This window comes from Carya illinoinensis, chromosome 4 (assembly GCF_018687715.1).
Source record: "Carya illinoinensis cultivar Pawnee chromosome 4, C.illinoinensisPawnee_v1, whole genome shotgun sequence".
NCBI lineage: Eukaryota > Viridiplantae > Streptophyta > Magnoliopsida > Fagales > Juglandaceae > Carya > Carya illinoinensis.
In genome coordinates this window covers 19,252,789-19,280,054 of record NC_056755.1, presented here as the reverse complement: position 1 = coordinate 19,280,054, position 27,266 = coordinate 19,252,789, and the positions used below count along the sequence as shown (strand labels likewise).

Below are 27,266 nucleotides of genomic sequence, written 5' to 3'. Positions count from 1 at the left end.
GTCACCCTTCTATGCCCACGAAGCAAACTTGTACTCCGAGGTGTCAACAACTCATGATTATGTTGGAGTACAAATTTGGACACAACCCATTTGCTTTCATTCTTCTTTATTGCCATCATCGCCTTACACCCGCACTTTGTTTCTGGAGCCTCGGGTCTTGCTCTCTCTTTCAGTTTAAGATTATACCGACGGAACCCTTCTCTTGAACACACATAGTCTACACCAATTAATGATTTGTCTATGGCTGACAACCGAGTATGATTTGTTTGAATGCTAAAACCAGTTTGTCTAGAGAAGGCTTTATAGCAACTAAGTGCATTCTCAATGTCGTCAAACTCTAGCCCCACATATGGCTCCACATATGAAGATGACATTATATTGCCTTCCTCAGATATGTTCCCATTGACATCAACCTCACCTTTCTCTTCAATTATCTCAACTTCATCAGCGCTAGAATTAGAACTGTCCAAAATCTCAACATGATCTCTTGATGTATTCATAATTCACGCAAGCTGATATCTTGAGACCTGGTGAGTAGATCTTCTTGCATAAAAAATAGTGAAATTAATATATAAGACAGAAATGCTCAAGTTCCTAACTTACAAACTAAAATAAATCTATAAAGGCACTTGAAGAAAATTACCCTACTGTTCAAAGTATGAAATAAAACCGAGCAAAGGAGGATATGTACTATAAACATTATTTTTAAGTTACATGTAAACATTAATAATAGGAAAACCACATAATTAAAGAGGGTTAACCTAACTTTCTTGGAAGATTTACCAAAAAGGTCCAAAATAAAAGCCTAATTTAAAAAAAAAAAAAAATCTGTGATGAGTTTGCATATTGTCAATAAGGAGATGAAACTCCATTCAAATTAAATGATTAAGACTATGGTAAGTAATAAAATTGCTATTATTGCTTAATTCTGTATTGCATTATTTTATTTCTTTTTTTCATCAAGTAATATATATTGCTATACCCAGTGTAATATATATGACCATATATTATATGATGCAAAGATGTTTCTTGAATAGAGTAAGGCTCAAAATATCATTCCAAAATTCAAAATACTTCTTGAGGCAAGATTTTGTAATGCAGAGATGTTTCTTGAATAGAATAAAAACGTCCTCTTCCAGACCTATCTTTCTCATCAATAAAATTCTTGTTTACCAATTAAAAAAAAAGGCTTGGTCTATGCCTCGTTCTATAGAACTGATGAACTAATATTTGGGGCCAACATATCTTTCAAACTAACAAATTTCTTGGACAATGGAGGAGCACATATATTTTCAGCAAATATATGGGAAATTCATGAGTTCTTGGGCAAACAGGGGCCTTTATTCAACTGGGAATAAAAAATAGGAAAAACATTTCCTCTATGCAAACAATCGGAAATTGCTTCTAAAAAGCGGAACAAATTTTAAAAAACAAAAACCTATCCTCTTAGTAACCAATCAAAAATTATACTAAGAGGAACCCAAACCCAGAATATGGACAATTCTAAAAATTTTTGTAATCTCACAACATGCACAAAACAACCAACCCCCCATAAGGAAACATTTACGTACGCTGATTACGTGAAAAACAGATTATTTCATATAAACCTAGAGAATAAAATCTAGAGAAGAAGAAAACCAGAAAATATGAGAGAATAAAATCTTAAATCTAGAGAATAAAATACAGAAGAAATACTTATGAATGTCGTCATCGCCGTCGTCGTGGGAGGAGGAACTGTATTGGGAGAGAAAGTGGACGTACTTTAGTCTCAATAACAGAGGAAATAGGGGGGAAAGGTGCCTACATGAAGTGCCTATTGGGAGAGAAAGGGGATGTACTTTGTCTCAATAGCAGAAGAGATGTTTTTTGGGGGGGGGGGGGGGGGGGGGGGGGGAGTACGTGAAGTGAATGGGGTGGGTGGGGGGAAGTGTGTCTACGTGAAGTGAAGTGCCTATTGAGTGTATGCAGGTGTATAAGTGATTTTCATGAAGTGCCTACGTGGCATATGATTATTGGTCTGCTGTAAAAATGAGTTTTGTAGATGATCGGCCCGTAACTTTTCTCAAGAATTAATACTATAGTCGGTTTAAGGCTTGAAATCCAAACCCATAATTTATCGGGTTCGTGTACTGAGCATTTAATACCTAGGAATATGTCAGGTCAGGTTACTCGGGCAACTCGGTTTGCTGGGTCATATGCATAGTCCTACTTAAAATATGCTAAATCGATCGGTTCATTTAAAAAAATAAAAAAATTAATGATAATATTGCTTGTGAATATTACATTACTGATTAAAAGCTTATTAATACGACATTCAGCTTACATTCGTGTGTGTACATACACAAACATATTTATATATAACTCCATACTGACCTCAGGTTTGCAATGCTGGCAACTTGTCTCAAATGCGTATCCCCTCATAAATTATTCTGCCTTTATTTCTTAAAATTGAAAATAAAGTTTAAAATATAATTTTTTCCAGATTATGTACATTTGGCTTGGTTTTAACAGTACTTGCAGACGTACACAACGCCTTCTATATAGCCCTAACCCTTCCACTAATAATTAATTACTAGCATTAATATTAGAGATCACTTTTCTTAATTCGCTCATGTCTTACTTGAAAGGGAAATATGCATACTTCTCTTAATTACCCAAAGTAATCCTTCCTATAAATAATTAAAAACATATTGGCTCTATTAGTCCGTCGAGTTTTATTTTAAAGTAACATTAAATATAATTTTAAGGCATACAAGTTTTATGTACTACTCTTTTTAATTTTAATTAATATTTATTTGTAAGGTGTTTATATATTGACGTATCTACCCTGATTTAATCAGGTTTATATTTTAAAGCATCTCTCTCCAATTACTAATTAATTCCAAGAATCCATCGATCGATCATTACCATCATCATGAAAATCTAATTTGCTGATTACATGTATAAAGCTTTTTGCCCGAAACAATAATGACGTTAGAAATTGGTATATTAATAAGTACTGGGTACTTGTACTTGTAGGGCTTTGAATGGAAGATCAAACACGTATATAAGTAGGCCATGAAAATATATTAATTATAAACAAAATTAATTATACCTGATCATGAAAATCCAATAATTTAATAATTAATACCCATGCATTTATATTAATATTGGTCAAGTTAATTTCCAGCTAATCAATGCAATATAGATCTCTGAAGTTTCACATGATCATAATTTTAATTTTGTTGGATGATTAAATTCTGCATATTAAAACTTAAGTTATGCTCAACCTGGATATTCGGATTTAAAAATAATACCGACTTGGGTTATAAATCAGGTGGATACCCCGGCCGCATTACATGCCCGAGTATGGGTTCGAGTATAGCTGTACGTTAAAAAGAAAATACTTCTTGTCATCCTCACACTTCATACACCACACTTATTTTAATTTTTTTTTATTTTTTCTATAATAAATATGTAGTATGTGGATGACAAATAGAATAATTCAATTAGTTTAATAAGAATAAAATAAAATAAAAAATAAAAAAAATAAAAAATAATATTTTAATATATAAAGTGTGTGGTATGGGATGATGTGTAGTATTCCTCTTACCAAAATCCGTATCTAGGTGAACACTCTACCAAATCTTCAACTTTAATATAATCTTCAATAGTCAACCGAATGCATGGCAGCTTTGTTCTTGGTTTCATACCCAGGAAACACCTCTTTCTTTAAAATATAATCTTCCATAGTCAATCTAATGTGGAGACTGAATTTAAATAGAATAGATACATATAAAAAAATGTTGATATTGACTAAATTTAAATTTAAATTTAAATTAAACCAAACTAATGAGAATACTCTTAGGAGCGGAGTGCTATTTCAACAAGTAGGAATATTTAAAATAAATTGTAATCAGCATGCATTTAGGTTTCTAGATGTACAACGTACAGAAAAATTAAACACCATGCTGCATGCATTCTAATCTTTTAAATTAATTTAACTGTGAAACAAAAAAGCAGCCGCCCAAATTAACTCTTAACATTGATATTCTATAATAATGTAGCGAACAACAAACAGTACTCACTTGCAAAGAGACTTTAGCATCGCCGCATTGACGTCGCGACCTGCTACATTATTTTTCTAAGAAATAAAAATATACCGAGGGGCAAAACTTTACAAACAGAATAGGTTTCCTTTGAACTCCCTTCATCTTCTCCCATCTCTCAGGCCCACTCTTGCTTTTTCATTTTTCCGTTCATTCTTCAAACAGCTGGGAACCGAGAATATGTCTTCTCCAATCAAACACATCACTTGCTTTTTCCATTCGTGGGGCAAAGTCAAACGGCTACAACAGAGGTTTTTTCCGCCCTTCTGAATCTTCTCCCATCTCTCAAACTAGAATCTATGGGTGAATGTGCTTTCTATTGCGTTAAGTGAAACATACAGTACCAAAACAGAGGCCACCTACGAAACAAAGACCACCGAAACAGACAATAACGAACCTGATTTGCAACCAAAATTTAGATGGTGATTACAGATGGAAGAGAGAAATTTCCAAGTGGCTTCTTGATAAAACTGACGGAAGAACAGACAGCAATTTTAGATAATATAAAACAGAGAGAAATTTCAGATGGAAGAACAATAATTTTAGATCGCAATTTCAGAGGGAAGTGAGAAATTTCAATTTCAGACGGAAGAGGTGAAACTGACGTGTTGACGGCTAAGGTTTTGTTTTGCAGCTGGGAGGTTTTGTATCAACAATCAATGGCACCGAGCGGCAATCGAGCTCATATACGTGACCATCTTTCTCATATATGCGCCCAAAAGGGAGAAGGCTAAGATTTTTGGGATCTTTTCGTTCTTGGTCTTAGTTTCCTCAATCGTGGCCTTCGTTTCCCTTTTGGCCTTGGAAGCTGGCAACACCAGAGGGGTGTTGCCTCGCCTCTATGAATTATGAAGACTGTGATTAAAACAAGAGTGTCGAATTCATGCCATTTTTCCAGTCACTGTTCGTGTTCTTGTGCGGGACTTCTTGGTTTGTGTTTGGGTTGCTCAGACATGATCCTTTTGCTGCTGTTCCAAATGGCTTTGGCCGTGGTTTAGGAGTTGCGCAGCTGATCTTGTACTTTATCTACAGAGATAACAGGGGTACTGCGACCGTTGAACCATTGATATAAAATCTGTAGGGACAGGACTCCCCAAGGAAAACAAAGATCAAAGCCAATCCAATGAAAGTGAAGCTCAAGTAGATCGTCTAGAGCGCGTGGTCGTCCAGACGGACACATGGCGTCCACGGTTGCGTACAATGGGTTCGACGGTCGCAGTACCCTTGTTATCTCTGTAGATAAAGTACAAGATCAGCTGTGCGACCCCTAAATCACAGCCGAAGCCATTTGGCACAAAAACAAAAGGATCACCTCCGAGCAACCCAAACACAAACCAAGAAGTCCCGCACAAGAACACGAACAGTGACAGGAAAAATGGCATGAATTCGACACTCTTAGTTTTAATCACAGTCTTCATAATTCATAGAGGTCAGGCTTACATGATGATGGAGAATATGCTCGCAGCAGACCCACAAAACACCCCCCTGGTGTTGCCAGCTATCAAGGCCAAAAGGGAAACCAAGGCCACGCTTGAGAAAACAAAGGCAACGATCGAACGAAAAGATCCCAAAAACCTTAGCTTTCTCCCTTTTGGGCGCTTATATGAGAAAGATGTTCACGTATATGAGCTCGATTGCCGCCCCGGTGCCATTGATTGTTGATACTAAAAGATTGTTTGGAGACAAAGGGAAGGCCGTACCATGCAGAAAGGAGGCAGTTGAGCAACGTCATCACGTATGGAACGCCTGAGAATTTTTCTGTGCCTTTATTCAGTATGATTGATGTGAACTCCAATAGACTTACTTTGAGACCCAACAATCATACTGAAAAAACAATCTCAAGAAAGCCAAACTCAGGTATATAGATGGAGAATCTAAACCCGATGAGAACTCGTTCAAAGAACCTAGATTATATCAAAATCTAGACCTATTAAAGAACCCGTCTCAAGAACCTAGATTATAAAGGAAGAACGCCACAAAGGTTTTGATTTAACTTTGATAACTTCAGAAGTTCAAGAAGAACAAGAGGAGATAACTCAACTCTCAATCACAATTCCATATAGTCTGCCTCTCAAATGAGGTTACAAATGGTTTAAATAGACAATCCCCAAAAACTCTAAGTAAACAATGCGTCGGGTACTGTAGCGTGAACAGTGTCATACGCCGCGCTACAGTTACTTTTGAAACCCTAGTAAGACATAAAATTATAACTTTCCAAATAGACCCTTGGCCAAAAATACAAGGCCTTCCCAAAAATAACCCTAGTCCATTAGAAATAAGACATACGTGGGCCAAGCATCCTCAAGCCCACTTCTTCTAAACTAATAATAAAATACCGTTAATCAAATTGAAAGCCTTAACAACAATAGGCCCAATCTCTAAGTCATGTCTTCCATAGCTTGTATCAAGTGGATCAAAACTGGTTCTTTTTCCTTGAAGCCCATCTTGAGTGTTGGGCTTTTCCTAGCTTCATCCCAAGTGGATTGCACCAATCCTTGCATTGCTTCCTTGATCTTCTTGGCTCTTGATTTTGTAATTGGCCCATCTGGAATTTGCAAGGGATCTTTAAGGATAGCTCCACCTTGGTTCCCATTATTCCCCCTCTCCTCAAAAGGATTCGACCTCGAATCTTCACCTACATCAAAAGGAAAAAGATCAGAAACATTGAAGGTAGTAGAAACATTATATTCACTTGGAAGATCCACTTTATATGCATTGTCATTAATTTTATCAAGAATTTGGAAAGGTCCATCTCCTCGAGGATGCAACTTAGTTCGTCTATGAGCTGGGAATCTTTCTTTGCGCATGTGAACCCAAACCCAATCTCCTGGTTCAAAGGTGACACGCCATCGCCCTTTATTGGCTTGGAAAGCAAACCTTTCATTCTTTTGAGCAATTTGAAGCCGTACCCTTTCATGAAGTGACTTCACCAACTCTGCCTTCTTTTGTCTATCTAAGCTACTCCTGCCATCAATAGGCAAAGGCATCAAATCTAAAGGAGTAAGTGGATTAAAACCATAAACAATTTCAAAAGGAGAGTATGAAGTAGTAGTATGGATGGTCCTATTATATGCAAACTCTATAAATGGCAAACAATCCTCCCAAGTCTTTAAATTCTTATGAACAACAGTGCGTAAAAGCTGAGTTAAAGTCCTATTAACTACTTCAGTCTGACCATCAGTCTGTGGGTGACAAGTAGTGGAAAATAAAAGTTTAGTACCTAATTTTCCCCACAACACCTTCCAAAAGAAGCTAAGAAATTTAACATCCCTATCAGAAACAATGCTCTTGGGCACACCATGGAGTCGCACTATCTCTTTGAAAAATAAGTCAGCTATGCTTGTGGCATCATCTGTTTTATGGCATGGAATGAAATGTGTCATCTTGTTATATCTATCCACAACCACAAAAATAGAATCTCTACCCCTTTTTGTCCTAGGCAGCCCCACAACAAAGTCCATAGATATGTCTACCCATGGCTCACTAGGAACGGGTAAGGGTGTATATAACCCATGTGGCAAAACCTTAAATTTGGCATTTCTACATGTGATGCACCTGCTACAAATGCGATTGATGTCTCTTTTCATCTTAGGCCAAAATAAATGTTCATGCAATATATCTAAGGTTTTCTTGACACCAAAGTGTCCCATCAATCCCCCGCCATGTGCCTCACGCACCAATAACTCACGCATAGAACAACTAGGTACACACAGTTTATCTTCTTTAAACAAGTAACCATCATGCTTGTAAAACTTACCAAATTCCGCCATATCACATGCCATATACACATCAGAAAAGTCAACATCTTCAGCATACATATCTTTCACATATTCAAACCCAAGCATTTTAGCACTCATAGAAGTAAGAAGTACATACCTCCGTGATAAAGCATCAACAATAATATTCTCCTTACCTTGCTTGTAACGGATGACATATGGAAAGGTCTCAATGTATTCCATCCATCTAGCATGCCTCTTATTCAACTTACCTTGACCCTTGAGATGCTTCAACGATTCATGATCGGTGTGGATCATAAATTCCCTAGGCCACAAGTAGTGCTGCCAAGTCTCTAATGCACGAACAAGAGCATAAAGTTCTTTGTCATAAGTAGGGTACTTCAGGGATGCCCCACTTAGCTTCTCACTGAAAAAGGCAATCGGCCGCCTATCCTGCATCAAAATGGCTCCAATCCCTATTCCTGAGGCATCACATTCAATCTCAAAAGTTTTGTTAAAATCTGGTAATGCTAACATGGGTGCAGAGCACAACCTTTCTTTAATAGTGGCAAATGCATTCTTTTTAATGATTTCAGTGAGTGGTGCAGCAATGGTGCTAAAATCTTTAACAAAACGCCAATAAAAGTTAGCTAAACCATGAAAGCTTTTTACCTCAGTGACGCTCTTTGGTGTTGGCCACTCCTTAATGGCCTTGACTTTCTCTTCATCCACTTCAATACCCTTTGTACTAACAACATAACCAAGAAAAACAACTTCCTCCATACAAAAGGTACATTTCTTGAAATTAGCATACAACTTTTCACATCTCAACACATTAAACACATATCTCAAATTCTCAATATGCTCATTTAAGTCCTTGTTGTACACTAGGATATCATCAAAGTATACAACCACAAACTTGCCTATGAACGCACGTAGGACATGATTCATTAATCTCATGAAAGTACTGGGCGCATTTGTAAGTCCAAATGGCATAACCAACCATTCATAAAGCCCATACTTAGTCTTAAAAGCAGTTTTCCATTCATCACCCTCTTTCATTCTAATTTGATGGTACCCACTTTAAAGATCAATTTTACTAAAAATACATGAGCCATGCAATTCATCGAGCATATCATCTAATCTAGGAATGGGATGGCGATACTTTACCGTGATATTATTAACCGCCCTGCAATCAATGCACATCCACCACGTCCCATCCTTCTTAGACACTAGAAGCACTGGTACTGCACATGGGCTCATACTCTCCCTCACGTACCCCTTGCTCATCAAATCCTCAACTTGCCTCTGAAGCTCCTTTGTCTCATTTGGATTACTTCTATAAGCTGGTCGGTTTGGAATAGCAGCCCCGGGCACGAAATCAATCTGGTGCTCAATGCCTCTAATGGGTGGCAACTCATTAGGCACTTCTTCTGGGAATACATCCTCAAACTCCTGCAACAAAGAAACAGCCAAACTAGGAAGAGGTTGGTTAGTTTCATCAAGATTAAGATAAGACTCTTTATAGATAAGAAAAATCATAGAGCGATCTGCTAAGAAAGCTCTCTTAACCTCACTCCCTCTTGTATAGAAACTCACTTTTGTCTTTCCTTTTCTCTCAGCAGACTCTTTTTCTTTTTCACTCTTTCTTTTTTGCTCAATCTCTTTTTCACTCTTTCTTTTTTTATCACTCTCATTTTCACTCTTTCTTTTTTGAGCAACCTCACTTTTCAGTTTCAGTTGGTCCTCATAGACCTGTCTTGGAGTTAAAGGAGCAAGCTTGGTTGTTTTGCCCTCCTTTACAAAGCTGTACATGTTTTTGAATCCATCATGTATCACTCTCCTATCATACTGCCATGGTCTCCCCAACAATATATGGCCAGCATGCATTGGCACAACATCACAAAGCACTTCATCTTGATACTTCCCAATGGAAAAAGTAACTAACACTTGTCTATCCACCCTAACCTCCCCACAATCATTCAACCACTGCAGCTTGTATGGTCGAGAGTGTTTCAAGGTAGGTAAATTCAATTTTTCAACTAATGTAGTGCTAGCAACATTAGTACAACTCCCCCCATCAATTATCATACTACATACCTTGCCATTAATGTGGCATCTAGTATGGAAAATGTTCTCCCTTTGTTGCTCTGCTTCATCCATCTTAATTTGTGTGTTGAGAGCACGCCTGGCAACAAGGGACTCACCTGTTACGGGGTATTCTACTCCATCATCATCACTAGCATCCTCCAACTCAGGTATCTCATCACGATCATCCTCACTTGCAGTCATCACCTCCCCATTGTCACGCATAATCATCACACGTTTGTTTGGACATTGAGAAGCGATGTGGCCTGAACCCAAACACTTAAAGCATTTAATATCCCTATTTCTAGAAGGTTGGGATGCCAACTTGGGTTTGTTGCTAGTTCCTTCATCGTTTCCTTTAGGTGGTTCTGTCTTTGCCCTTGTTACAGCTCGATCATCTTTTTCCCACTTTGGTTTCCAAGGAGTGCTAGAAACTGAAGTGTACCTTGATGTCCCTTTCCTCTTTAATTGCCTCTCCACCTTCATAGCCATGTGCACCATGTCTTCTATTTCTACATAATGTTGCAACTCAACCACATTGGCTATCTCCCTATTCAAACCACACAAAAATCTAGCCATAGTGGCCTCCCTATCCTCCTCTACATTCGCCCGTATCATAGCCACCTCCATCTCCTTATGGTAGTCCTCCACACTCCTAGACCCCTGTGTAAGATTTTGTAATTTCTGGTAGAGGTCCCTATAGTAGTGGCTAGGTACAAATCTCCGCCTCATGAGAGCTTTCAACTCTCCCCATGTCTCGACAGACCTCTCATAATTCCTCCTCCTATTGGTCACTAATTGATCCCACCAAATAATAGCATAATCAGTGAACTCAATTACTGCCAACTTCACTTTCTTCTCCTCTGAATAGTTATGACACTCAAAGATCAACTCTATCTTCTTCTCCCACTCTAAATAAGCTTCAGGGTCAGTTCTACCTTAGAAAGATGGTATTTTCATTTTGATGCTCTCAAGGTCCCTATCTACTCCATCACGACCCCGTGGGTTTCCCCTAAATCCTCTTTCACGCCTGACTCCTCTATGCCTACCCATCCCAACTTCAGAAATTAGATCTTCCTCATCCTCACCATCTCCTTCATCTTCATAATCATGTTCTCTTCTAGGTTCACGTCTCCTCCTATCTCTCCCACCATGTAAATTTTTAATTACTTCATCTTGTTGATCCATCCTATCCCTCACTTCTCCTAACATCATGTTCAATCGTTCAAACTGTTGTTGCATAGCCTGCAACATAAAGGAGTTATCTGCCATCCCCTTTGGTGATGAGTCACTTTTATGAGACATCGTACGCGCTGCACACAAAAAAACTATTAGTGGAAAAGACCTCACATGCTCCCTTACGTGTTTACACTCGAATAATAGCACTTCACTCGTGTTTCACTCTTAATTGGCTTTTTCCCGATAATGATCTCACACTCTCTTGCGTTTTACCTCAAGAGTTTTCCCACTCAAGTTCTTTCAGAACTAATTGAACTATAAATCAAGACAATACAAACCTGTCTTATTCCAACTAGTAATTAGGTCCAAGAAACTCTTAACAAGAGAAAATATAGAAAGAATAAAATGACACAAGACTCAAGGAAATGCTACGAGGGAAAGAGTATTCACAAGACAATACACCAACTATAAAGATATATGCAGCCCCTCTGATGATAAAAAATTCGGATTCCTAAACTTTTTTTTTTCGAATTTTCTTTTTTTTTTCTTTTCCTTTCCTTTCTTTTCTTTTCTTTTCTATTCTTTTCTTTTCCTTTCTTTTCTTTTCTTTTCTTTTCTTTTCTCACCGATTCAATCACAAACAGCAATATTCAATTGTAACAATCAAACAATTGAATTCAAACACATAAAAATTGACAAAAAAAAGAAGAGAATCAATAAAACAACACTCCAAGGAATTGACAAACTTAAAGATGCAAAAAACTCCAGAAATTTCCAACCTCTATATGGTGTGAATTTTGGCAGCCCTCAAATAAGCAACTTAGCCAACCAATGTTGATAAACATGAAACCAAAATGATAGAGTAATCTGCCAGCCCTAGGAAAAACGAATTTTTTTTTTTTTTGCAACCCTAGAACAATGAAACCCTAGAATTAAAGATGCAATAGATAAAAGATAGAATTACACCTGATTGGAAACCTTGCTCTGATTACCAAATGATGTGAACCCCAATAGACTTGCTTTGAGACCCAACAACAATACTGGAAAAACAACCCCAAGAAAGCCAAACTCAGGTATATGGATGGAGAATCTAGACCCGATGAGAACTCGTTCAAAGAACCTAGATTATATCAAAATCTAGACCCATTGAAGAACCCGTCTCAAGAACCTAGATTACAAAGGAAGAACGCCACAAAGGTTTTGATTTACCTTTGATAAGTTCAGAAGTTCAAGAAGAACAAGAGGAGATAACTCAACTCTCAATCACAATTCCATATAGTCTGCCTCTCAAATGAGGTTACAAGTGGTTTAAATAGACAATCCCCAAAAACCCTAAGTAAACAATGCTTCGGGTACTGTAGTGTGAATAGTATCATACGCCGCGCTATAGTTACTTTTGAAACCCTAGTAAGACATAAAATTATAACTTTCCAAATAGACCCTTGGCCAAAAATATAAGGCCTTCCCAAAAATAACCCTAGTCCATTAGAAATAAGACATACGTGGGCCAAGCATCCTCAAGCCCACTTCTTCTAAACTAATAATAAAATACCGTTAATCAAATTGAAAGCCTTAACAACAATAGGCCCAATCTCTAAGTCATGTCTTCCATAGCTTGTATCAAGTGGATCAAAACTGGTTCTTTTTCCTTGAAGCCCATCTTGAGTGTTGGGCTTTTCCTAGCTTCATCCCAAGTAGATTGCACCAATCCTTGCATTGCTTCCTTGATCTTCTTGGCTCTTGATCTTGTAATTGGCTCATCTGGAATTTGCAAGGGATCTTTAAGGATAGCTCCACCTTGGTTCCCATCAATGATCCTCTTGAATGTGATTATTGGGGCCAAGAATAGAAATAAAGCAGTGATGTTTCCAAATATTCCGAACAAAAACTGCGCAATCTCCATTGTTTTCAGTCTCTTTTCTCTACAAAATCTCGAAAGGAGAAAGATAACCTAGAGATAAGGGTGCGTAGTTCGTGAAAGAATTAGATATATCTCTTTGTTTTAGTTTGCTTGGTACACAGTACTTATGGCTAAGGAGATTATATATAGAAAAATAATATAGCAGGTCGCGACGTCAATGCCAAAGTCTCTTTGAAAGTAAGTACTGTTTGTTGTTTGCTACATTATTATAGAATATCAATGTTGAGAGTTGATTTGGGCGGCTGCTTGTTGTTTCACAGTTAAATTAATTTAAAAGATTAGCATGGTGTTTAATTTTTCTGTACGTTGTACATGTAAAAGCCTAAATGCATGCTGATTACAATTTATTTTAAATATTCCTCCTTGTTGGAATGGCACTCCCCTATATAGTGTTGGCATTTGTGCATGAATTAATATTTTAAGGAAAGGGGTGTTTCTTGGGTATGAAACCAAGAACAAAGCTGCCATGCATTCGGTTGACTATTGCAGATTATATTAAAGTTGAAGATTTGTTAGTGTTCACCCGGATACGGATCTCGGTAAATTAGCAAGCTATACTCGAACCCATGCATACTCGGGTATGTAATAGGGGGTATCCACTTGAGTTAACCCGAGCCAGTATTATTTTTAAATCAAGATATCCAGGTTGGACATAACTTAAGTTTTAATAAAATAAATCCAGATTGACTGGTTCTCTAAATTGCCTCTAGCTCAGTTAGAGGTAATGGCTGTGGTATTGAGAGGAATCTGGTTAAGAAGAAATGACTTGGTTTTTGAAAACAAATTTGAAGCACCTAATGTAATTTTCAGCAAAGCTGTGGAATGTTTGTCTGAGTACCAATTGGCACAAGTTAAGCAAGGTCAAGCTAAGGATACTGGTGGAGTTCAGAGCAACAACTGTCATCATTGGAAGTTACCAATGGGTGATGTAGTGAAGGTAAACTGGGATGCAACTTTCAAGTCCAGTGAAAACAGAGGTGGGATTGGGGTAGTTGCTAGAGACAGCTATGGAGAGGTATTAGTTTCTCTATACTATCCTAGAAAACATGTTGCAGATCCTGTCATAGGGGAAGTATTTGCTTTATGGAGGGCCATGAAGTTATGTGAAGAGCTACAATTCAGGAATGTGCAACTAGAAGGCGATGCACTATCTGTTGTAAAAGTTGTTAACAGTTTAGAAGTGAATTAGAAGTGGCATGGTCAAATGATTGAGGATCTAAAAGCTGTTCTGCACAATAGAGGGAGCTGGAAAGTGGCACATGTGAAGAGATCTTGTAATGGTGTTGCTCATAATCTTGCAAAGTTAGCTTTAAATGCAAGTGAAGAGTTAGTATGGATGGAGGATCATCCTAAGGAAGTTCTGGAAAATGTTGTTTTTGATAAACAATGTAATATGGTCAATATATGAATACAAAATGCAGGTTTCCTTTCAAAAAAAAAAAAAAAATACATTCCTTATGTACCTACACTTCCTCCCAGATATGGGCGGGTGGGTAATCCAATTATCGGCCTAATAAAATTTTCGACTATCAAGATTTCAGATTGGGCAGGATAAAAACCAATCAGAATGAATGGTATAAAAAATTTGTTTAAACTGTTTGAAATCTATACAAAGTACCGAAATTTGTCTATTATTCAATAATTGTAAATTTACTCCCTTTGTCAAATTAGCAATTAATTCAACCTTGATTTTGTCAACTTCAATATCTTGAAAAAAAAACAATATGACCGAGAACAATCTTTTGAGTGATCAAAAAATGAAACTTTTCCTAATTCAAAATCAAATTCTTTTCTTTGCATCTAATAAGCACTTTTTCTCAATGCATCAAACATTCATCAAATGAATCACCAAAAATAAAAAAAATCATCCATGAATATTTCCACAAAATGCTCTATCATGTCACTAAATATGCTCATTATGCATATTTAAAATGTAACAGGAGCATTACAAAATTTGAATGGCATCTTTCGATATGTAAAAGTGATTTTTTCTTAGTCTTTAAGAGCAATCTCAATTTGGTTATATTTAGATTAAGCATCTAGGAGTAATAAAATTTATGACCAACTACCCGTTCAAGGATTTGATCCATGAATAGTAGAGAAAAGTAATCCTTCCTAGTGACAGAGTTTAGTTTTCTGTAGTCAATACACATAAGCCAACCAGTGGTAACTCTGGTTGGGATTAATTCATTGTCTGTATTTTTAATGATAGTCACACTAGATTTCTTAGGTACCACATATGTAAGACCAACCCATTTACTGTCAAAAATAGGATAAATAATCTCTACATCTAGAAGTTTCAACACCTCTGTTCTAACAATCTCTTTTATGTTTGGATTGAGTTTATGCTGCATCTCTCTAGAGGGTTTAGCATTGTCCTCTAAATATATTTTGTGGGTACAAATTAAAGGACTAATACCGTTAATATCAGCTATGGTCCATCCCATTACTTCTTTATGTTCAATGAGAATACCAATTAATTTCTTCTCCTGAATGTCATCTAATTTTGAGGAGATAACCACTAGTAATATCTCTATTTGACCTAAAAATGCATATCTATTTACAATACATTTTTCACATGTGCATGAATATTTTAAAAATTAAATTTGACAATTTTGAAAGATGATTGAATGTCATATTTCACATGTACATGTTTTATTTGAATATTTTCAAAAGTGATTGATGTTTTTTTTACTTATGCAAAATATATATGTTTTTGTTTGAAAATTTTGAAAAGTAAAGTGTGCTCCTTTTGTCATATGTAAAAAGTAAAAAGATTAGGTTTGATTTTTTTTAAAAGTAAATTGTGCTCCTTTTGTCATATGCAAAAAGTAAAAAGATTAGGTTTGATTTTTTTTTAAAAAGTAAAGTGTGCTCCTTTTGTCATATGCAAAAAGTAAAAAGATTAAGTTTGAATTTTTTGAAAAGTAAAGTGTGCTTCTTTTGTCATACGCCAAAAATAAAAGATTAGGTTTGAAGTTTTTGAAAAATGAATGATATTGTCTTTGACAGTTGAAGAAAAAGAACTTTTTATTTGAATTTTTTGAAAAAGTGAATGATGTTGGCTTTGACATGTAAATCATTTTAAGTTTGAATATGAAGTCTCATATGCCTATAAATAGATCATTTGAGAGCTTCACATTTACAAGATCAAGAGCATACAATATTCATTCAAAACTTTCATTCTCTCTTCTCTAAACATTAAGCCTTAATCCTTATTCATTTTAAGAGAAATATAGTTTGTGATATATTGTTCTTATTTCACTCATTGAGGAGTGTTTTCTGATAACCTACCCACTATCAGCTCTTGTATCTATGAAAGGGTGTGTACAACTCTTGTGCGTGTAGAAAGTGTTCTACATAGGGAATAGTTGAATCACCACGTGTAAGGTGATTGCAAGTGTAAAGGGTATTTTACACGGACCTTTATAACGGTGTTGTTCAAAAGTGTAATAGGTTTCTATCTCCACCTGAAAGAGGTTGAATAGTAAATTTGGAGATCCTCAAGGGGTAGCTAGAGGCGAGGACGTAGGCAGTAGAGCCGAACCTCGTTAACATACTGAGTTTGCTTCTCTCTTACCCTTACTCTTTATATTTATTGTTGTTTCATATTTTGTTTATATTTTATATTGTATATTTGATTTATAATTGTGTTATTTTCTTAAATACAACTCAATTCAACCCCCCTCTTGTGTTAGTCATCTGGGCAACAATTGGTATCAGAGTAAGGGTTCTGTTATAAGATTAACTATCTTTTGAGTTAAGATCTTATGTCTAACATTGCAGTTTTATTTTGTGAAAGTCAATCTAGCAGCCGGCCTCCACTCTTTTGTAGGGAGAATTACTCATTCTGAAAAGTTAGAATGAGAATATTCCTTCAGACTCAAGCTTGAGAAATCTGGAAATGCATTGTAAATGGACCTTATATTCCAGCAAAAGCGGTTGATGAAGTAAAGGTCAAAAAGGAATAAAAAGAGTTTGATCGTGAAGAAGATAGACTTTATACTATCAATTTAACTGCTATAAATTTATTATTTAATCCTCTCAATGGAAATGAGTTTAATAGAATAATGACTTGCGCTACGGTAAAAGAAATTTGGGATAACTTAGAAGTTACTTATGAAAGAATTTCGCAAATCAAGGAATCAAAAATTTATATTCTTACTCATGAATATGAAATATTTAAGATAAATGATAATGAATCTATTTCTAGTACACACACTCGTTTTACTAACATCATAAACAGCTTGATAGCTCTTGGTAAAGTTTATTCCAAGGTAGAGATAGTAAGAAAAATTCTTAACTCTCTTCCAAAACTCCTGGAATCAAAAGTGATAGCGATTCTTGAAGATAGAGACATCAAGAAGCTCAAAATGAAAGAACTCATCGGGTCACTTATTACTCATGAGTATACATTGAAAAGAGGAGAAGAAAAAGGAAAGCCAAAGAAGAGTTTGGCACTTAATGTTGTTCCTCATGAAAGTGAAAGTGATGAAAATGAGGAAAATGAGGACAAAGATGAAGAAGTTGCGATGATAACAAGAAGAATTCAGAAGTTCTTAAAGAAAAATAAAACTTATCCTAGGAAATCCTTCAAAAGTTTTCCAAGAAAGATTTAGGTAAAAATGACACTTTAATTTGTTATAAATGTAATAAGCCTGGTCATATCAAGCCAGATTGTCCTCTGCTAAAGAAAAATAGAAACAAGGGTAAGAAAACAATGAATGCTACATGGGATAATGATTCAAGTAGCTCAAATAGTGAAGCAAGCAATGGAGAATCAGCAAATCTTTATCTTATGGCTAAAGATGACATTGAGGTAACAAATCTTGATAATATTGAAGATCCTTCATATGAAAAATTGTAAAATATTTTAGAAGAGGTATATGAGGAACTTGAAAAATTGAGTATCAAATATACTGCTTTAAAAAAGAAAAATTCTTCTTTAACAAACGAAATTGATATTTTAAGAAAAGAAAACATCGTTTTGAAAGATGAAAATCTTGAGTTGAAGAAGAAGAAAACTGATTTAGAAAATATTGTTGAAAACTTTACGAATGGAAAAAGAAATTTTGAAAAACTTCTTGATAATCAAAAATGTGTTTTTGACAAAGCAGGCTTGGGATATATGTCAAAACAAAAATACATACCTTATAAAAACTTCTTTGATAATCCTTCTACATCAAAGTCCAATATTAAAAATTCTTTTCATAAAAATAATTTTGTCAAAAGAGGATACTATTATAATTACTCAAGTTCTTCATATATGTCACATGCTATTTATAATTTTTGTAATAGAAATTGTCATAATTATCATGCTTGTCCTATTAGAAGAAAGTATACAATGACTATTAGGGTCATATGGGTACCTAAAAATCTTATTTCTTCTACTTCTAATAAATAAAAGACCCAAAGAAATTGGATATCAGGAAAAATCATTTTAATTATTTTTATAGGTATGCATGAAGTCCTCTACAAGCAAAAACAAATAGTTTTTAGATAGTAGATGTTCAAGACATATGACGGGAGATAAGACTAAGTTCTTTGATTTTAGATCTAAAGAAGAAGGACACGTGACATTTGGAGACAACTCGAAAGGTAAGATCATGAGAATAGGTAAAATTGGCGATAAATCTTCTCTCATAATTGAAGATGTTCTATTTGTTGAAGGTCTAAAACATAATCTTTTGAGCACAAGTCAATTATATGATAAATGATTTATAGTTATTTTCAAAATGGATAAGTGCATTATTTTAAATAATCATGATTGTAATATTTGTTTTATTGCTTTTAGAGGCAATAATGTTTATACAATCAATTTTAAAGAAATTACCTCACAAGATGCTATTTAGTTTTTAGTTCAAAATGAAACTAGTTGGCTATAATATAGAAGACTAGGTCATGCCAATATGAAACTTATTTCAAAACTTTCAAAAAATGATCTTGTGAGATATTTACCAAAAATAAATATTCTTAAAGACAAAATTTGTGATGCATGCCAATTTGGTAAACAAACAAAAACTTCTTTTAAAACCAAAAAATATATTTCCACTACTAGACCATTGCAACTGATACACATGAATCTTTTTAGACCAAATAGAGTTGCAAGTTTAAGAGGAAAATATTATACATTTGTTATTGTTAATGATTTTTTTAGATATACTTGGGTCATCTTTCTTGCTCATAAACATGAGACACATAATGTCTTTACCAAGTTATGCAAGAGAATTCAAAATGAAAATGATTATACTATTACAAGTATCCGAAGTGATAGGAGAAAATAGTTTATTAATAAAAATATTGAAACGTTTTGTGATGAAAATAATTTTGTGCATAATTTTTCTGCTCCTCAAACTCCTCAACAAAATTGGATAGTAGAGAGGAAAAACAGATCTCTTCAAGAGATGGCAAGAATAATGCTCAATGAGAACAACTTTCTTGTTATTTTTGAGCTGAAGCGGTAAGTACTGCATGTTATGTTATAAATAGAGTTATGCTAAGGTTTAAATTAGATAAAACCCTCTATGAACTTTGGAATAAGAAAAAGTCCAACATTGATTATTTTCATTTATTTAGATGCAAATGTTTTATTTTGAATAACAGGGATAATTTAGGCAAGTTTGATGCAAAATCTAATGAAAGTATCTTTCTCGGATATTCTACTAATAGTAAAACTTATAGAGTATTCAATAAAAAGACTTTGACTGTACAAGAATCTATGCATGTAATATTTGATGAATCTAATTCTCTACTCTTTAAAATATCTATTGATGAAGAAATAGGAGGTATAAATAACATGAAAAGTCTCAATCTCAACAAAAAGAACACAATAGAGAAAGTTCAACATGGAAACATCAGGAAAGATCATCAAAATTTAATATAAAATGCAACCAAACAGTGAAAATTTGTGAAAGATCATCCAATAGAACAAATTTTGAGAGAACCTTCACGGGTGTAGGTACTCGATCATCTCTTAGAAATATTTGCAATTATACTGCTTTTTTATCTTAAATTGAACCCAAAAATATTGATGAAATACTTCTTGATGAATCTTGGATTCTAGCTATGCAAGAAGAGTTAAATCAATTTGAAAGAAATAATATTTGGACACTTGTTTCTAGACCCAAAAATCATACTATTATTGGAACAAAATGGGTTTTTAGAAACAAGAAAGATGAGTCCAGAGTCATTATTAGAAATAAGATTCGACTTGTAGCTCAAGGTTTCAATCAAGAAGAATGAATCGATTATGGTGAGACATATACACCAATCGCAAGATTAGAAACTATTCGAATGCTACTTGCATATGCTTATTATAAAGATTTCAAACCTTTTCAAATGGATGTTAAAAGTACTTTCTTAAATGGTTTTATAAATGAAGAGATATATGTTGAGCAGTCTCCAGGTTTTGAAAATCATATTTCCTTAAATCATGTTTTCAAATTCACAAAAGCACTATATGGACTCAAACAAGCTCTTAGAGCTTGGTAAGAGAGACTCAGTGGTTTCTTGATTGAAAAAGGTTTTTCAAGAGGAAAAATCGATACAACTCTTTTCATTAAATATGAAAATGATGATATTTTTTTTATTCAGATTTATGTTGATGATATAATATTCGATGCAACAAATAAAAATATGTGCCAAGTTTTTGCTAAGACTATACAAGAAGAATTTGAAATGAGCATGATGGGAGAATTGACATTTTTTCTTGGATTGCAAATAAAACAAACAAAAAGTGGGACATTCATCAATCAATCAAAATATATTAAGGAATTACTGAAGAAGTTTGGGATGGAAGGTGCTAAGGAAATTAGAACATCAATATATTGAGCCCATCAACTAAACTTGATAAAAATAAAACTGGTAAGTCAGTTGACACGAAGGTATATCGAGGTATGATTGGTAGCTTATTATATTTGACAGCCAGTAGACTAGATATTATGTTTAGTGTATGCTTGTGTGCACACTTTCAATCATCTCCAAAATAATCACATTTAATTGCAGTTAAACGCATTCTTAGATAACTTAATGGTACAATTAACCTAGAGTTATGGTACCCTAAGTACACATCTTTCGATCTAATTAGTTACACAGATGCAGATTATGCTGGTTGTAAAATAGATCAAAGAAGTACTAGTGGAGCATGTAATTTCTTAGGTCATGCACTAGTTTCCTGGTTTAGTAAAAAATAAAATTCTATTACACTATCTACTGCTGAGGCATAATATGTTACTGCAGGTAGTTGTTGTGTTCAAGTTCTCTACATAAAGCAACAACTTGAAGATTTTAAACTCATGTATAATCACATTCCAATCAAATATAATAATACAAGTGCTATAAATCTTGCAAAAAACCCAATACAATATTCTAGAACTAAACACATTGAAATAAGATATCATTTTCTTCAAAATCATGTGCAGAAAGGTGATATAATACTAGAGTTCACAAACACACACGATTAGTTAACAGATATTTTCACAAAACTTTTATTAGATGATAGATTATGTATGATTAGAAGAGAAATATGTATGATGCATGTTATGAATATCTCTTAAAAGATAGACTAGAGTCAATAAAAATAAAGAGAGATTTTTAAAATACTTTTATATAAACTTAAAATTCTTAGCCTCATGTTTGAGATGCTCATTCTCTTCATATAATATCATGTCATCCCTATCCATGAGAACTGGCAAGTGGAATGAAGAATATAATAGAGATTTCAACTGTTTATTCTTCTGCCGAATGATTCCTTCCCTTATGTGAGACTCTTGAACAATCGGTTGAAGTACAACAATTTGTTCTTTAAGTTTTTCAACCTCATGGTTTCTGACTTGTAGCCGCTGGGAAAAAGCAACAATAGAGGAGAGGTAGCGAGTCCCAAGACTCACCAAGTCATAATTAGCATCGGAATCTGACTTATTAGCTAAATTATTATTTTCTTGCTGCAACATAGCACTAATGGCAGCTGCAGAGAGGACAGGAGGTTGAGGTGTAGCATCTCTCATGGATGGATTTAGAGAAATGTTAGAAGAATGAGCCATTGACAAAAGAATGGAAGGCTTAAAGTGAGAATGTTGAAAGAATGCAGATGAGTTATAGAGATAAGAAGAAAATTTGATGCAGATTGAATGAACTTTAAGACTGATTTTATAGATATAGCATAAAGAACAAGATAAGCTATCATCCAAGTCAAAGAGCAATGTGATTTTTTTTACTGATCAGTAAAAATGTCATTTTTTTTAGAAACTCAGAACCCTCAATCTCATTCCTCAACAATATCAGGCCATTTTTTTAAATCTCCAGCAACACATATCGGGTCACGAACGGATCCATTTTTTCAACTATCTACATTTTCTACTAACGCACCGTTTTTTCAATCCGTTTACTTGCTATGAATCCTTTTTAATGATGCCAAAAGGGGAAGAAGTGTTAGACTAGAACATTAACATTGTTTGAATTGCTAAACTTGTTATATATGCTTGGAATTATATTTATACTTTTGCTTGAAAAACTAATGCATATTCTCAAGGGGAGCTAAAGTATTAATACAGATTTCAGGTTCTATCAAGTATTTGTCATCATTAAAAAGGGGGAGATTGTTGAACCCAAGGCTTGAAGTTTTTTATAATTATATATCTACACATGGATTCTGATGATAACAAATGAATTCAAAGAATAAAAGAGTCTCAAGCTCAAATTGTCTACACAATAGAGTCAAGCACATCAAGGAAACAAGCATGAGCAAGAAGGAAATAAGTTCACATTAAAGTCATAGAGTAATGTTGTAAATCTCTTAAATTCGAAATTAGGATTAAAGCTCAAAATTAATATTTTATCATAAAGCATTAAAATATATTTTTCACATGTGCATGAATATTTTAAAAATTAAATTTGAAAATTTTGAAAGATGATTGATTGTCATCTTTCACATATGCATAACATGATTAAATATTTGGACTTTGATATATTAAATATGATTGATTGTCATCTTTCACATGTGCATGTTTTATTTGAATATTTTCAAAAGTGATTGATACTTTTTTTGACTTATGTAAAAGGTAGACGTTTTTGTTTGAAAAGTAAAGTGTGCTCCTTTTATCATATGTAAAAAGTAAAAAGATTAGGTTTGAAACTCGGAACCCTTACTCTCATTCGTCAACAATATCAAGCAATTTTTAGAAATCTCCAGCGACACTTATCGGGTCATGAACGGATCCATTTTTTCAACTATCTACATTTTCTACTAACGCATCGTTTTTTCAATCCATTTACTTGCTGTGGATCCTTTTTAATGATGTCAAAAGGGGGAGAAGTGTTAGACTAGAATATTAGCATTGCTTAAATTGCTAAACTTGTTATATATGCTTGGAGTTATATTTATACTTTTGCTTGAAAAACTAATACACATTCTCAAGGGGAGCTTAAGTATTAATACAAGCTTTAGGTTCTATCAAGTATTTGTCATCATCAAAAAAGAGCGAGATTGTTGAACCCAAGGCTTGATGTTTTGTGTAATTATATATCTACACATGGATTTTGATGATAACAAATGAATTCAAAGAATAAAAGAGTCTCAAGCTCAAGTTGTCTACACAATGGAGTCAAACACATCAAGGAAACAAGCATGAGCAAGAAGGAAACAAGTTCACATTAAAGTCATAGAGTAATGTTGTAAATCTCTTAAAAATTTGAAATTAAGATTAAAGCTCAAAATTAATATTTTATCATAAAGCATTAAAATATATTTTTCACATGTGCATGAATATTTTAAAAGTTAAATTTGAAAATTTTGAAAGATGATTGATTGTCATCTTTCACATGTGCATAACATGATTAAATATTTAGACTTTGAAATATTAAATATGATTGATTGTCATCTTTCACGTGTGCATGTTTTATTTGAATATTTTTAAAAGTGATTGATGCTTTTTTTGACTTTTGTAAAAGGTAGATGTTTTTGTTTAAAAAGTAAAGTGTGCTCCTTTTGTTATATGCAAAAAGTAAAAAGATTATGTTTGACTTTTTTGAAAAGTAAAGTGTGCACATTTTGTCATATGCAAAAGGTAAAAACATTAGGTTTGAATTTTTTGAAAAGTAATGTGTGCTTCGTTTGTCATATGCCAATAGTAAAAGAATAGGTTTGAAATTTTTGAAAAATAAATGATGTTGTTTTTGACAATTGAAAAAGAAGAACCTTTTATTTGAATTTTTTGAAAAAGTGAATGATGTTGTCTTTGACATGTGAATCTTTTTAAGTTTGAATATGAAGTCTCATATGCCTATAAATAGATCATTTGAGAGCTTCACATTTACAAGATCAAGAGCATATAATATTCATTTAAAGCTTTCATTCTCTCTTCTCTAAGCATTGAGCCTTAATCCTTATTCATTTTGAGAGAAATATAGTTTGTGCTGTATTGTTCTTATTTCACTCATTGAAGAGTGTTTTCTAATAACCTATCCACTATCAACTCTTGTATCTATAAAAGGGTATGTATAACCCTTGTGCATGTAGAAGGTGTTCTACATAGGGAATAGTTGAATTACCACGTGTAAAGCGATTGCAAGTGCAGAGGGTGTTCTACACGGATCCTTTGTAGCGGTGTTGTTCAAAGATGTAATAGGTTTCTATCTCCACCTGAAGGAGGTTGAATAGTGAATTTGGAGATCCTTAAGGGGTAGCTTGAGGCAAGAACGTAGGTAATAGGGCCGAACTTCGTTAACATACTGAGTTTACTTCTCTCTTACCCTTACTCTTTATATTTATTACTGTTTCATATTTTGTTTATATTTTATATTGTATATTTGATTTATAATTGTGTTATTTTCTTAAATACAACTCAATTCACCCCCTCTTGTGTTAGTCATCTGGGCAACATCATTGTTAAAGAAAAGAAGAGTAGAGAAGTTGGGTTTACTTATCTGGAGGAAGCTTCACTTGTTCATTCGGAGATTATTCAGTGCACCAGAAAATCTTCCTTCTCCCACCTCCAACTTAGAAAGTCAATCGGAATGGAAGAACAAGTCCTTCGGAACCTACTATGATGATACGAGCCTCGATCGGTCTGATTTGGTACCCCCGAAAGTGGTTCTGCGTACAACGATGGTCATGAAGAGAAAATGAGTGCAAAGAAAGTAAAAGAGATAAACACACATTTACTTAGTTTGATATAAGGCTTACATCCCCAGACTTTGAGAGGAAAATCTACTATAATATTCTTGATTACTTTCTCATTGTTTCTCATTTCTCACTATCTAACTAGAGAGAAACACCTTCACTGCAGCCCCCTATCCAGAGGTTGGAGAAGAAGTTGAAGAAGAAGAAGTTGCCTAGAAGTCGTCTAGACCTCCCCTTTTAAGTTGATCCCTCAATCCGCATGCCCCTGCAAGCATAAGGCAGGGTCTATATTGCATGTCTAACCGTTTCTCCTTTTCCCACTTTCTCTAGACCCTCAACTTCCTAACACCCTTTACGTACTTTCTGACCCCCCTTACCCCCTCTTTCACCTAGTGATGGCCTGGTAGGCTCAGGCCTAATCTTAGGCCTAATTATTTTACCCCTCACATCATTGTTCAATGCTTCTTCCCATTTTTTCGTAATCAACTAGTGCTTGGAGCATTTAATTAAGAATGTAACGCATATTGCAATATATAGTACTTCTGCTGTATATAATTAGTCTGTATATATGTTAACACATTAGTTTTACATACAATTCACAGCATTTGAAAAAAAAAACGAAGCACAAATAATGTTTTATTATAAATAATGTGGAAGGTTTCCACATAAAAGGTGTACTGGATGTATCATTACGGAAACTTGCAAATAAATTTATTGATTTGATTATTTTTATGAAACTAATAAAGGCCCTGCAGTGAATTGGGTTTGTTCCAACGCTTTGAACCTGCATGTACGCCATGTGTACGTCTAGACGACCACGTGCTCTAGACGATCTACTTGAGCTTCACTTACATTGGATTGGCTTTGACCTTCGTTTTCCTTGGGGAGTCCTGTCTCCACAGATTCTATATCAATGGGTTCAACGGTCGCAATACCCCTGTTATCTCTGTAGATAAAGTACAAGATCAGCGGCGCGATCCCTAAACCACAGCCGAAGCCATTTGGCACCGCAACAAAAGGATCAGGTCCGAGCAACCCAAACACAAACCAAGAAGTCCCGCACAAGAACACGAACAGTGACAGGAAAAATAGCATGAATTCGACACTCTTAGTTTTAATCAGTCTTCATAATTGATAGAGGCGAGGCATATATGATGATATGATGGAGAATATATATTCTCGCAGCAAACCCACAAAACACCTCCCTGGTCTTGCCAGCTTCCAAGGCCAAAAGGGAAACCAAGGCCACGATTGAGAAAACTAAGACCACGAACGAAAAGATCCCAAAAATCTTAGCCTTCACCCTTTTGGGCGCACATATATATGAGAAAGATGGTCACGTATATGAGCTCGATTGCCGCCCCGGTTCCATTGATTGTTGATACTAAAAGATTGTTTGGTGACACAAAGGGAAGGCCATACCATGCAGATAGGAGGCAGTTGAGCAGGTCAACACGTATGGAACGCCTGAGAATTTTTCTGTGCCTTTATTCCGTATGATCCTCTTGAATGTGATTATTGGGACCAAGAAGAGAAATAAAGCAGTGATGTTTCCAAATATTGCGAAAAAGAAATGCACAATCTCCATTCTTTTCAGTCTCTTTTCTACAAAATCTCGAAAGGAGAAAGATAACCTCGACATAAGCGTACGGAGGTAGTTCGTGAAAGGATTAGATATATCTCTTTGTTTTTGTTTGCTTGGTACACAGTACTTATGGCTAAGGAGATCATATATATAGAAATGCACGTGAGTACGTACTGTTTGTTATTTGCTACATTATTTATAGAATATCAATGTTAAAAGTTCATCATTTTAGCGGCTTCTTGTTGTTTCACAGTTATATCAACGACTTTTGGCGGCTTCTTGTTGTTGGACAGTTACATCAATTTAAATCATTAGAATGCATGCAGCATGTTGTTTTTTCTTTTGTCTAGAAACCTAAATGCATGCTCATTACAATTTATTTTTAAATATTTCTACTTGTTGGAATAGCACCCGCCTAATGTTGGTACGTAACTCGTGTGAATGAATATTTTAGGGAGGGGTTTCCTAGGTATTAGGTATATATGAAGCCCAGAACAAAGCTTTCATTAAGTTGATTATTGAACAAAGCTTTAATTAAAATGTAGCAGTCAATTTATGATGATGGTAATGA

At 34.7% G+C, this 27,266-nt stretch overlaps 1 protein-coding gene and 1 pseudogene across 1 annotated transcript; both read right to left on the bottom strand.

Moving 5' to 3' along the window:
* Nucleotides 1–5,224: 5,224 nt before the first annotated feature.
* Nucleotides 5,225–10,756, bottom strand: LOC122306331 (the record flags this gene model as incomplete). Its single annotated transcript, XM_043118763.1, has 6 exons — nucleotides 5,225–5,500; nucleotides 6,578–6,912; nucleotides 7,051–7,831; nucleotides 7,961–8,566; nucleotides 9,014–9,259; nucleotides 9,644–10,756. Coding segments are annotated over 6 exons (3,357 nt in total), but the record flags the coding sequence as incomplete, so codon positions are not given.
* Nucleotides 10,757–25,917: 15,161 nt separating this feature from the next.
* LOC122306330 lies at nucleotides 25,918–26,698 on the bottom strand (annotated as a pseudogene).
* Nucleotides 26,699–27,266: the final 568 nt, after the last annotated feature.